General features: G+C 36.4%; 1 protein-coding gene across 1 annotated transcript in view; it reads right to left on the reverse strand.

Annotated features, from left to right (window-relative positions):
* Positions 1–13,626, reverse strand: part of Hnmt (histamine N-methyltransferase) — a 34,372-nt gene extending 20,746 nt beyond the window's left edge. The window contains exons 1-2 of the mRNA XM_070023839.1: positions 13,404–13,626; positions 7,247–7,299 (exon numbers count right to left, since the gene is read on the reverse strand). Of these exons, the coding sequence (XP_069879940.1) occupies positions 7,247–7,299; positions 13,404–13,540 (190 nt within the window). The 5' untranslated portion in view covers positions 13,541–13,626. The remainder of the gene's footprint in view (positions 1–7,246; positions 7,300–13,403) is intronic.
* Between the last annotated feature and the right edge of the window lie 759 nt (positions 13,627–14,385).

Genomic DNA, 14,385 nt, shown 5'->3' on the forward strand with positions numbered 1-14,385 from the left:
TTATGTACAAAGTTTATATTATGTATATATATGTATAAAATCATATGCATAACAATGAGTTAATCAACAACTCTGTATATACAATGATGAGCCCAGAAGATGCCTAATGACACCCTAGATGTTTTAGTGTGGGTTTTTATATCCCATGCTATCCATACAATGGCAAAATCACTTAAGAACACATGTCATGGAATGATATATGACTGTACTACATGGGTGTATTTATATAACATGCATAAGTATATAGCATGCATTATATATATGTGCATATATATATATATATGTATATATATATTCCTGTGGAGCTAGGGGTATAACACAGTGGTAGAATATGATCTAAGCATGCATAAAGCCATGGGTTCTATTCTTAGCATCAAAAGGAAACAAAACAACAACATATAAAAGAACTAACTAGCCAGGGGTGCCAGTGGCTCACACCTGTAATCCTAGCTACTTAGGAGGCTGATATCTGAGGATCACGGTTCAAAGCCAGCCTAGGCAGGAAAGCCTGTGAGACTCTTATCTCCAATAAACCAGTAGAAAACTGGAAGTGGTGCCGTGGGTCAAGTGGTAGGGTGCTAGCCTTGAGCTGAAGAGCTGAGGGACAGTGCCCAAGCCCAGAGTTCAAGTCCCATGACCTACAAAAAAACAACTAACTATGGTGTTAAGAGAACTAACTGTGAAGTTAAATATATTTTTCTATTGTGAGGAGCCTAAACATGAACATACATATGGGGGCAAAAAGTTTTAACTTTATTTGGTTAATTCCAAGACCTAGGATTAATGTTCAGAATGAGACTCTTTGTCTGTGGTAATAAACAAAAGAAAACAAGATTAAGGAGAGTTACAAGCTGCTCAGCAAGGGCACAGGCTCAGAGGCCCTCCCCCTAGGTGAACACAACCAATCCAGTACATGGGTGGGCAGTAAGTGGGTGGGCAGCAGAGGCACTGAAATAGCACCAGTGACTGTGGAAGGCCAGCAGGGGAGTGGCCATTGGCCAAGTATTTCAAGATTTTACGCAAACAGCATGACAAAGCCAGTGTAAATTAAAGGAGAAGCAGAACTATCCATGATAGCAAATGTCAAATTTCATTCAGGAAAATATCAATTATTTCCATAGCTTACATGAAAGACCACAGTGTAACAATAGGCTAGGGTTTAACGAGCAACCAATTCTTAGCCTAATAACCAGTTATTAGCTTAACAATAATAGGCTTTTTAAATCTTCTCAGTGAACACTTAAACTTTTCTTGAGCATTTTTTGTATTTCGATTTAATACACAATCAATAGCTAACCAGATATTTGCCATCGTTTCTCTCAGTTCATTACTGTGAATAAAGTTTCAGAAGACCCTGAACAATGACCCTAATTTCTGTAACTTTCAAATCCTCACTGTACATATTATCAGGCTCACCATACTAAAATGAAGACAATAGACACCCACAACAGAGCTGCATGTATGTTCTATTAAGTTGTGATGTTATACTTAACAGGAAATATCAAATAGAAACCTAGTCAATAAGACACTATATCCCAAACTATATCCAAACAAAAACTGCCAAGACCCAAATGTGTCCTTCAGAAAAATTACACTAAGCATAAATCACAGACTTACACCTTGATTTTAAACAATCAAAATGGAGAATGAAAACTTTTCAAATGCTAACAAAGAGTTTGGATCTAGAATATTTCTTTCTGTTTATAGTCCCTGTATTAGGCCACCACTGCTTTCTTAATTCTAAGACTTTACAATTGAGCTTGTTTGCTTATCTAAAAATATATAGTCATTTAATCTGCAAATAATGATAGTTTTGTTTCCACTCTGCTCATTACCCCGTTTTCTGTTTCAAGCCTTATTAAATTAGCCAAAACAATTGTGTTTGCTCTGCGTTTAATGACAATGACTCGAACATTGTTGCCTTGTGTTGCATTCTCTCAAATCTGTAATGGACTTGTTTTTAAACAAGACTTTCACATTCCCTGAGAGTCTGAAATGCAATACAATGAGATACATTCTCCTACTAAAATTACATATATAGAAATGCTTTTAAACTGTGTAGTTGTATTCAAGGCCCCAAACTATAATGGTAATTGTCCTAATACACACACACACACACACACACACACACACACACACATTACTTCATAGTTATGAAATATAGTTACTCATCTTAAATTATAAGTCATTAGAACATGGACTAAAAATTGCAAGGAGGCCCATTAAATTTCACTTCTCAATATAACTAAACATTGTGATGGCCATATTAGGTAGAAAGGCCTATTTCTTTCCTAAATTGTTGCTCATCAAACCATAGATTTTTGTTCTAGGCTGCTCTACCACTTGAGCCACAGCACCACTTCTGGCTTTTTCTGAGAAGTTTATTGGAGATGAGTCTCATGTGGACTTTCCTGTCTGGGCTGGCTTAGAAACCAATCCTCAGATCTCAGCCTCCTGAGTAGCTAGGATTACAGGCATGAGCCACAAGTGCCCAGCTCAAAAGTACTTTGAATGGCCCAAACACCCAAGAGGATCAGTGCCTGAGTCCCTCTACATCACGCCTGAAAAGTATTTTTCTAGTCCATGTTGATATTCATGAAATGACAAATGACTCTTCACTTCTCAAAACCTGTGGTTCCATTTCTAGATAATTTTGATCTTTAGCAAGTTCTTACAATGAACTAAGAAATCACTCTCTTGGCCTTTTGGGAGCAAATATTTTACAGTTATTTAACAGGAAATATCTAAAGTGGCAATAGATTCATTCAAGTTATTTTATCTGGGAGAAAAACTTCCCAGCTTCCTCTACTTCCCTAATCATTTTAATTTATTGACATAAACTGTTTAATTTATTGACATAAACTGTTTATTGACATAAAAATTGGCCTTTCTATCCTGACTCCTCTTGGTTTGTAAACCTGCCATGCTGGCTCTTCTAGTTCTTAATTATACTCACTCTATTCCTATCCAAATAGCTTAAACTTCCATGTCACCTTACCATAGCATTTATGAAAGAAGACAAAAATCTCATAAGATTAGATTGTCAAATAATTGACTATTACTGTTATAATTTTTGCATGTGCCTCATACAATTGGTTAGACTGAACTAATGAGACCCTTGTTTTGTCCTGCCTTAATGGTGTTCAGGATTTTTTAAAGTGAGGGTGTTGATCTATGATTTCTTTTCTACTCTTTAACCTCCATAGGAATGCTACGTGGGAGGACAAAAAACCCACTTGGTTTCAACAGATACCAGTAAAACCACCAAAAAGATCAACTACTACCTGTATTTCATATCGGAATAGCCAAGATGGGTTAAAAAATATCAACAAACATCTTTAAAATAATATTATATATTGCACACCAATTGGATTAGTATTTAATAGGTTAATGAAAATGCAAATATAAACTCATATAAGATGAGATTATTGCAATAACTTTAGTTTTAATTCATATAAAACTTTCTGACATTTGCACATAAGAACTGAACAACAAGACAGATAAAAGGATTCTCATGTAAGCAGAGCTGAGAGCAAGAACACAGTCCCATTACTGCCTTCCAGAATATTTAGTCATAAAAATATGCACTGTAAATTAATAGCATTCTCCCTTACAAAAACGAATATGGGTTTCTTTTTTCCATGCACCATCTAGCATAAAGACAACACTCATTAAATGTTGAATAATAATGAAACTCCACTGGAGAGTTTAATTTTAAGAAGTACCAAAAACCAGGTTCGAAAAGATTTAGAATACAATGCCCTTATTCTCAAAACCTAAAAACAATGGCTGCAGTTCGTGTGATATAAACACATGGAGACCCAGGAACAGAAATCCTGGTTCTAATTGTGTGTGTGTGTGTGTGTGTGTGTGTGTGTGTGTGTGTGTTTAAACACACAAACTCATGTACATGTATCAACAACTTCCAGTCTAAGTTCTGCAAAAAATTACATGCTCTGTATTTCTATTCATGATTTGTTTTCCTCCGGATTTCTTTTTTTTTTTGGGGGGGGGGAATTCCGGTCGTGGGACCTGAACTCTGGGCCTGAGAGCTGTCCCTCAGCTCTTCAGCTGCTCAGCTCTTCAGCTCAAGGCTAGCGCTCTACCACTTGAGCCACAGCACCACTTCTGGCTTTTTTCTTTTTGCTTATGTGATGCTGAGGAATCGAACCCAGGCCTCATGCATGCAAGGCAAGCACTCTACTACTGAGCTACCTTCCCAGCCCCTCCTCCTGATTTCTTTTGGGGCCTCATGCAGTATTTATTTTTCACATATCCCTAACAATTGAGCATACCACTTGTGGATAGCAGTGCTGCTCACCAGTTGTGTTTTATTGATAAGAAAAGTAACTTTAAGACCTCCCCAGGAGTTGGTCACCCATATCCTTTCTTTGGATCTCTTTGGGACCATAATAATTGCTTAGTGATTGAACTGAAGTGCCAAGTCCCTTTCACAAAAACCTTACATTTTTTTCATAAGCTACAGAAGTCTCTCTATACAAATAACACCCTCTAATGAAGAAAAAGAGCACACATGTGACCTTCATGCTTATGTTTCTTAAAAGAAAATCAAATAAGGACTCCAAAGAACATGAGCACTCAGTACTATAAAAGCAGTAATTTCATTTATGGAAGCATTTAGTTTATTTGTTTCTCAATTGTGCTGGGAGTAGAGGCCACATCATTATGAACATAGAGAGAAGATTTGCCCCCAAAGACATGCAGAACATCATTTGTAGTTGTCTAGGAAACTAATTATGGAATATTTTTTGTCAATAAAATTGTCTTGTAAGCTAAGACTTCAATGGGATCCTATGAGACATAACAGGGGAATAAAGCATAAACTACAGGACAAGGAGCAGGCCCTCACTTGCCACCGATTAGAGGTTAGTGACTGCTTTGTAAGGACACTCAGGCTGAAGATTATGTAATATATTTCACTGTAGATAGAAAAACATGTGGGGCATTCACTTCTCCAAGGCAAGGCTAGGCAGTTCCTCTGGGCATGGTATTCTCTATTGGGCAATGAAAGGGTTTTAGCTAAGCATTTCCCAACAGGTAATCTAAGCACTCAAGATAACCAAAGTGGAATATTCTCTCCCCTCAGAATGATGCTGTTTCATAACAGAACACTTAGACTGACTGATTTTAAATTCATTGCTTTGACTCCATATAGGTTACTTTGGAAGTGAAAAGTGGGTACTCATAACTTGAATTTTTCTTAGCATTTTTCAAATTGTTTTCAGTGATTTTTTTAAAACAAAGAATCATTTTCAGGGTGTCCATATTCTCCCCCAGGCAAAGACTATTACTAATAAAATGCTCCGTTCCACCACAATACTGTTTCAACCTTTATTTTGGTAAGTTCTCTATTTTAGCTTTTAGGTGTACCTTGATGTGAAAAAAAATCAGTGTGCAAGCCAAACATTTTTTCTTGAGATAGCTCATAAGCATCTGGATAAATTTGCATTAGAAATTCAATTAACTTTATATTAGGAGGTCAATTAACTGGGCCATGATAGGGATTGTTTTTTAATTACTTTTCTTTGTAAGGCTTCTTTTCTTGTCCAAGCATGAGTGACACTATCAAATCATAGTCTCATTGCCCGTTGGCTACTTGAGACCCATATGCAAAAATTGGAAATGACTATCTTGGTTAAGTGAATTAATAAGATGCTCTTTGGGTAGTTCATCACTATTATAATCCTGTGGGCTTATAGTATCAGTAAGCAATAATGGAGTGTTTTAGCTTAAACACTCTCTATAGTATTACTCGTGACAGTATCCTTCTTTATTTGTTCTCTCTAGTTTCTATTTTCTTGGTGAAAGATGATAATAAAATGAAATGATTTTAAGGATTAGTTCTTATTACATTATATCACAGTGTATTTTATGAAAAATGAACAAATAATGACATCATAAACTAGCTATCCAATTTCACCAGAGGGCTCTTCATTTGCTTTGTGTTAATATGGGCCACAATTCAACTCATTCATGTGGCACTGAAACACTTGTACTTAACAGACTAAAGGAATTACAACTTAGCACTAAGTCACAATTGGCAGTGTACTCTCCAAGTGGGGACCATAATTAAGCCAGCAGGTAGACAAAAACCAAACAAGAAAAAGAAAACAAACAAAAAAAGGACCCAGAAAACAATAGCCTGAATAGATAACATTTACCTGTTTTGTAAAACAATATTTTAACTGAAACCTACAGATGAAAATAAATTTAAAAGAAATACCAATTCTTGAAATGAAACTTTGTGTTTGATTTTTGCAGAAAGCAATAGCCTTTCCCTTATAGAATAATCACATGATATTCTCACTATAATCCTGTGAGATAAGACTCAATGTTCCTATTTCACTGATGAGCAAATTGCAGTTTTAGTCTCAGCCAAGGCTATATATGCAATTTCATTAAAGTATTAACTCTAAGCACAATGCCACTATAAAATACTTACACAAGGAGGGTAGTATAAATGTTTTGAATGGTTAGAACACAGTTCCAGAACTCAAATAGAGGAAGGGAGATTGAGGCCAATGTAACTCAAACTAGGTTCACAATTAGGTAAATTAATTATGTCATTCAGCAAACTTTTACCCCAAAGTGAGTCTTTCTCAATGAAGTATCTATGCAGCAACTGCATTCTGGTGAATATTTCAAATCCACTCATAGACCAATAACAGTCAACAAATAAGTAACCAGTCTATAGGCCTTGCTTTAAATGGCACAAATTTGAAGACCTTTTGAAATTTTCCTTTTCTATAAATATTTAAATTATTGTAGTTAAAGATAAGCTTCAATATTATCTTGTTTTTCTATTCATAAAAAGAATAAAGTGGAGCTGGGAAGATGGCTCAGTGGTAGAGTGCTTGCCTTGTATGCATAAGGCCTTGGGTTCGATTCCTCAGCACCATATAAGCAGAAAAAGCCAGAAGTAGTGATGTGGCTCAAATGGTAGAGCAAGCGCCTTGAGCTGAAGAGTTAAGGGACAGCACCCAGGCCTAGAGTTCAAGCTCATGACCCACAAAAAAAAAGGAATAAAGAAGCCATATCTTAAAGTATACTACAAATAAATATGAAAGTTAATATCCTAAACCCTATAAATCTTTGAGGGCATCAATTTTGATTATAATGATATATTCCAAAAACTAAAGAAATCAGCAAGCAAAAGAATAATTAACATAGCAATGAAATAGCATATTTTCGGTGAAATATATATTATTGAGTATATTATACATACCTGCACCTCCGCCTATGCTCAGAATCTTAATTTCTGACTTTGAGTCTCCAATACTGAAAAAAGAAAATCAGACGATATAAGAAAAAAAAATGCTAGGTGTTTTTCAAAATCTGATTATCAAGTCTATTTAAAAAGAACAGTACTAAAACTCTAATGAAGTGAAACGAGGCCAATAAAATTCTCCAGTCATTTCAGTGGTTATATGACTGTCTTTAGGATATCCTTAAAATATAGATTCCATTCATTAACTATATTTACTTGGGAGACTTAGAAAGAGGCCCATGAACAGCTCATAATTAGGAAATCATGTTTGTTTAGAGATTGTTTGGAGACTACAGACAGAAAATGTGGGCATTTGAGTGTGATGGTATGAAATGCCATTCTTTATAAATGGCGATAGGTCAATAATGACTTTATTATATACTTGCTATATATTTATTCTAGCCATTGAGTTCCACAAGTGAATAACATACTACTTCCTCTCCAGTTAAAATGTGAGCTCATAGAACCCCAAATTTGTTTTAGTAGTAGAATCAGAATGGATACGTAGGCTGAGAAGTAAGTAATAGGGCTTGTTTATAGCTAGGTGTGAAGGGGTCAGGAAAGTGTCCAAGTGCAAAATGATGACTGTGGGTTCAGCTTGGATACCTCGGCAAGAGGTGGTTCCAGAAACTTGATTATATAGTGTGATAAGCAAGGTTTCATTTTATCTGGTTTTTAAAAATGTGAACTCTGCAGAAATTTGTATGTGTAAGATTTCAGCTGGGTTTGAGAGAGAGAGCAGGGTCAATTACACATTCTAGGGAACTATCATCATAAGGCAGTGGTCAAAAACAGGAGAGTGTACTCCATCATCCAATGATATTGCCACATAAAAGAGTAGTGGGAAGGTGAAACAACACCACATTTTAGGTCACTGGACTTCGAGGACCACACAAAAGAGACAGAAAATAAAATGATAAAGTTTGGAGAGGCACTGGGCAATGAGAAACAGGGATAAGCAACTGTAGTATTCAAGAAAGCAGAGTACACTACTAAACAAATGGGGAAAAAAAACTTCACTGAAGTTGGAAGAATAAATATCTTCATTAAAAACAGTTTGAACAACTGCCCAATAAATAAGTGGGCTAAAGACTTAAAGAGAAACTTCTCTGAAGAAAAAAGAAGGATGGCCAATAGACACATGAAGAAATGTTCAACATCCCTAGCCATAAAAGAAATGCAAATCAAAACAACATTGAGATATCACCTCACCCCAGTTAGAATGGCAAAAATCAAGAACTCTGACAACAACAGATGCTGGAGGGGATGTGGACAGAAAGGAACCTTACTTCATTGTTGGTGGGAATGTAAACTTGTTCAACCACTTTGGAAAGCAGTATGGAGGTTCCTCAAAAGACTTCACATAGATCTCCCCTATGACCCAGCAATCCCACTTTTGGGCATTTACCCAAATGTTTACAAACAAGACCACACTAAAGCTACCAGCACAACAATGTTTATTGCAGCATTATTTACCATAGCTAAGATATGGAACCAACCCAGATGTCCCTCAACAGATGAATGGATCAAGAAAATGTGGTATATATACACAATGGAATTCTATGCCTCCATCAGAAAGAATGACATTGCCCCATTTGTTAGGAAATGGAAAAACTTGGAAAAAATTATATTAAGTGAAGTAAGCCAGGCCCAAAGAAACATAGGTCCCATGGTTTCCCTTATTTGCAATATCTAGTATATGTATGAGTCAAGCGGAAAAGGTCAGATAATGTGAGGTCAAGAAAATGAACCCTTAGATATGTATTTTAATGTTTTTTTCTTTCATGCATGTGTTTCTAATGCATTTATAAGATTATCTCTTTGTTGCTTTGTATGTCCCTCCCCCACAGTGTAACCCCTGCTTTCACTATATTTGATGTCAGTATAACTTGTGAAGGAGATGGGGAAAAACCAGTTGTTTAAGGATACAGGTGGACCTGTTGCAACAATGAGAAGTACAAGTTGTCATGTCCAAAACGAGCTTTATAACGTCGGTGTGGGGGGGGGGGGAGAAGGAGAAGGATTGGGATTGGGGGGGAGGGGGGAGGCTGGGAAGGGATGTGAAGGGTAAACCAAAGGAGGAGGGTGCAATGCTTGGTAAGAAATGTACGCATTATCCTGCCCATGTAATTGTAACCCCTCTGTACATTATGTTCACAAATAAAATAAAATTAAATTTAAAAGAAAAAGAAATGTACTCATTATCTTGCCCATGTAATTGTAACCCCTCTGTACAGTATTTTCACAATAAAAAATAAATAAAAATAAAAAACTTAAAAAAAATAAAATAAATAAAAACAGTTTGAAAAGAAAGATTCAGACCAATATATGAAAGAAGCATTAAAAATGACCTTGACAAGAGGGGGAAGAACTAGAGACTGTTGGAAAAGGATGAAAGTGAAAAGGGAATAGATGACAAGTGGAAGGGAAATGGGAACTGGAGAAATAGTGTCTGTGTGTTTGGACTGTGAGGTTGTGGCTGAAATTAAAGATCTTGCACAGAGTACCAGGATGAAGACAAAAGTTGAAGCCTGGTTTTGAGGAAACTGGGAAGGCTAGAGTCAAAGATACCAATGAAAATCCTGCACCCCTTGCCAATGTTCTAAATTATATTCTGATTCATAATCATAAACTTTAGTGCATCATCATTATCTATCTATACCACTTATTCATTTGTAAAAATGGTCCTGTAGCTAGTATAGGAAGGTTACAATGCAGAACACCAATTGGGGTGTGTGTGTGTCTGTGTGTATGTGAGTATAAAAGGTACATTCAGACAGCACAGGAATATTTTGTAATAGATAAGAGGAGATAGTATAATGATGAAAAGTATACTATACAAAGGAATATTTTTAATATAGTAACAAAAATATCAATAGTCAGCTGACAGATAACATAGAACACTGAAAACATATTTTAAAATAGAGAAGCAATCTAAGAGGTCTTATGGTTGATGAAGACAATTTAAAAAAAAAAAAAGAAAATGGTGGAGAAGGATGATCAGATAATTTTGAAGTTTCTCTGGAGAATCTGAATCTTAACTGAGCAGCCTAAGGAGTATGAGCAAAAATGTAGGTGAAAAAGATCTACTGTACAACTCAGTAGAGTATTAAGATAAAGAGGAAATCCTAAAAAAAATTCAAAGTAAGGTCAACAAAGCCAATCAAAACCAACAAAAAGGTTTTTTTATATATAAAAATAGCTCTTTTGAATAAACACTAGATTCATTAAGTAGTAGCTAAATGACAATTTAAAAATCTCATTAAATTTGTGATATAAAATCATTTTCAGTACAGAATTTTATACCTAGTTAAACTGTCTAATAAATAAAGGCATTTTTTTTAAAACACAAAGCCTCAAATAGTTTGCCTTGTGTTCACCTTAAGCCCAGATACTATTACCTCAAAAAAAAATGGTAGACTGAAGAAATGAAGACAAATAAAACACCCAACATCAAGAAAATATATGAAAGAGAGTTAAGAATTTCAAAGTAAATGAAAAAATAAACCACATTAATAGCTGTGAGCCCAAAAGCAATTTTTTTCAACAGAGCACTCCAGAATTTTTATTTTACCTTTTCCAGTCATGAGGCTTGAACTCTTGGGCTGGACCTCAGCTCTTCAGCTCAAGGCTAGCACTTTACCACTTGAGCCACAGTTCCATTTCCGGTTTTCTGGTAGTTAATTAGAGAGAAGAGCCTCACAGACTTTCTTGCTTGGGCTGGCTTTGAACCATGAGTAGCTAGGATTATAGACATGAGCCACCGGCACCTGGCCAGAAAAATGTTTTCACAGTAAAAAACTATATAAGTCACTCACATATTTGAGAGGAGATTAGTACAAAAGGAAATATATGTGATATATTGACAAGAGATTAGTAAAAAAGGCAACAAAGTAATTATAGATAGTGCTAAGTTCTGAATTATATGTACTAGGAAAACTGGGCACAAACCAATATTTTAATCAAAGTTTTTGGCACAAATAATGCAATTGATAGATGAGAAAGATCTGTGTTATTTAGTTAATTTAATAAGCAGGTTATTTAGAATTATGAAAGTAAATACCATAGGAAATATTTTTGAAGGTTGAAAATGATTGTTTCTGGATAGTGAAAGTCAGAGCTAGATTGGAAGGGACACTATTCATTGTGCTTATTGTTGTTATTTTTTATAACCATTGTTTGTTTGTGTGTTTCAAATATGAAAACATCTTCAGCCAGGCTCATGCATATAACCCTAGCTATTCACGAAGCAGATATCTGATTATTGTAGGTGGAAGCCAGTCCTGGCAGAAAAGTCTGGGAGGCCCTTATCTTTACTAACTATTAAAAATAATAATAAAGCCAGAAGTGGAACTGTTGATCAAATGGTAGAGTGCCAACCTTGAGCAACAGAAGTTCAAGGACAGCACCCAATCCCCAGAACCAACCAGCAGCAAACAACAACAAAAAAACCCAAAATGACAACAAAATGAAAACCATCTTCCTTTAATAAAAACATTAAGTGGCAACCATACCCAAATAACAGTGAGGTCCACACACAGTTAGCACAGCACACCACTCACTCAGCAAAACCTGCCCTTGTAGGTACAATGATATTCTGAACCACTTGTTAGCATCTCATACACATGAACACCTTTAACCAAAAAACAGAGGACTTTTAGCTAAACCTAATTTTAAACATTATTTTCAGGAAATAACCCCACACTCCTTTCTTAAAGGTTGACAATTTGATTCAAGTATTCCTATTACCATTATAATGCAAATTTAGTTATAACTTGGAAAATTAATCCATCACGAATTTTACATTCCAGTTAAACTAGATATGCTTAAACTGGGAAGAGGCCATCCATGATTCCCTATGTTACATCCATCCATGATGTCTCTTTAGACTCAGCCTTATGGCTGAGGAAAACTAGGGACTTCGATAAGCTATAGAAATGAACAAATTCTCTTACACTTGGAAAAGAATAGGGAATTAATTTGTTACCTTTAAGTTTAGAAGTAAGTAAGTGACACAATGAGGTAAGCTATAGTTTCTAGATCTGGTTTGATTTTTTTTTCTTATAGCCAGCCTAATGCATGTTAATTGTTCATATATTACATAATACTCTGGGGTTCTTTTCAGAAACTAATATTTTCAAAACAAGCTATGTAAATTTTTTAAATTTAATTTTTTAATTAAATTAAGGAAGACTGTATGCAGCCAGCAGTATTTATTTATTCTGGCTTGGGGAAAACATTCCAGGCCTACCAAAGAGAAATTTAGCAAAAGATAAAATATCACGTTTCTCCTCCCCCCTCTATTAGATGGAATGCACAGTTATTCATTTCTTCCCAGTTTCCATCATTATTTCCTGAAGCAGGGGGAGTTACAGCAATTCATCTCCAGTTAGGTGATTTGATTATCTTTAGCATGTGGAATCTGTTATTCTCATAATGCTTATCAGCTCAGGCACAAATTGAACACATTAATCACAGAAGAAGAAAAAAAAAGGGAGTCTCCTGAGCAGGATAGAAACAGTGAGTTTCACTGATAATGGAGAAACTCTATTTTTTTAGGTGCCACGTTGCTAATATAAAGTTGGAAGAAAAAAAAAATCTCATTCTTTCGGAGAATGATAGCTATAATCAGAGATAAAGAAAAATGAATTGAAACAGATACTACGAGAACCTAGAAACATCCACTCAATCCTTAGAAGCAAATAACATACGGCAATTATTTACATTTTCTTCACATGAAATGAACACGCCACTCCATTGGAGGCTTTTTCTTTAATGTCATATTTGGAGAAGGGTAGAACAGTCTGGAGTTGAAAGCTTTGTATTTTATCTTTCTCCCCCCCAAAGGAACATGGAATTGGGCCTGCAAAGGGTTAATAGTTATCTCTGTGCAGCGGGAAAAGCAGCACAAGTCAGAGCTCTGAATGTTTAAAGGAAAAGTGTGACCCAGAGCTGCAGGAGGCCTCCAGGGAGAGCGGGAGGTGGGGCTGGTGCTAGCTGCTGCCAGTAACTTGCCCTTATCCCTGCGCCCAGCCCCTCACCCACCCCCAGCGCTGGGCTCAACCTATCCATCACCCAGGCTTGTCCCTTTGACAAAAACGGCCCTCTTTGTTACCTTGCTATTATGCCGGGCAGCTTCTTGTCCAAAAATTCCTGCATGCACTGGTGTTCCGTGGAGCTTCGGAGAAACCTCTGAAAAGATTCAACATATCTGCTGTGGTCGGAGAACAAGCTCCTCATGGAAGATGCCATATTGAGTTTTCTAAGGAACCCTGGGAAGGAAGCAACGTTTAACTTCCTCTCCTTCTCTTCCCAGTTCCCCTTTTTTTCCCCCACCCCCACCAGTTTCTGTCCAAAAAAAAAAAGCCAAAAAGAGGCTAAGGACGCTTTAATTTTGAGCATGCTCCCAGAGCTGGGCAAAGAACAAAGTCGGTGTTTGCACAGGACTTTTTGCTTATAATTTAACCTATGTGCAGGTGTTTTGGCTTGGTTATGTTTAAAATAATTTATGAGAAACAGAGGTCATAAAACAGCCCAGGGAATCCAAGGATAAAACTTGCTTTAAAAAACTCTTGAGGTTGGGAAAGCCAAGAAAGCAGATTGCATGCAAATTACTTCCTATTTTGTCAGCCTTGGCAACAAGTAAGTTCCAAGTGGAAAAGTGATCTTTCAGGCTATGGAACAGGGAGCCAGAGAAAAACAATAATGCGGCTACAGATCACTTTCAGAGACCTACTGAAGCTGGAATTGAGACAAAAGTGTGTCACCTGCCTCAGCATGACACGTAGAGGACCCAGTGTGAAGTTCCCACTCGCCCTTCAAACTCACTTGCTGCATTTTCTGCAAGTACCCATGGCTTCCTCAAGCACTAAAGAAGACTCTTAAGTCTTAGGGGAGCTTGAGAACTCAGGGCTGGAATATGGCATGGAACCTTCCATATTTCCTTCAAAAGAAGTGAATACTCCTGGGGGAAGTTTCTAAGCCTCTTGCAAGTTTCAAAACTTTCATCCTTGTGTGATAACCATTTAAGATATTGTCTTAATTTCCTTTCTCATTCACTTATGATTATTAACGCATAAAGACAGGGAAGGAATGGC

Source organism: Dipodomys merriami, unplaced genomic scaffold, assembly GCF_024711535.1.
Source record: "Dipodomys merriami isolate MVZ:Mamm:240054 unplaced genomic scaffold, mDipMer1.0.p SCAF_1, whole genome shotgun sequence".
Taxonomy (NCBI): Eukaryota; Metazoa; Chordata; class Mammalia; order Rodentia; family Heteromyidae; genus Dipodomys; species Dipodomys merriami.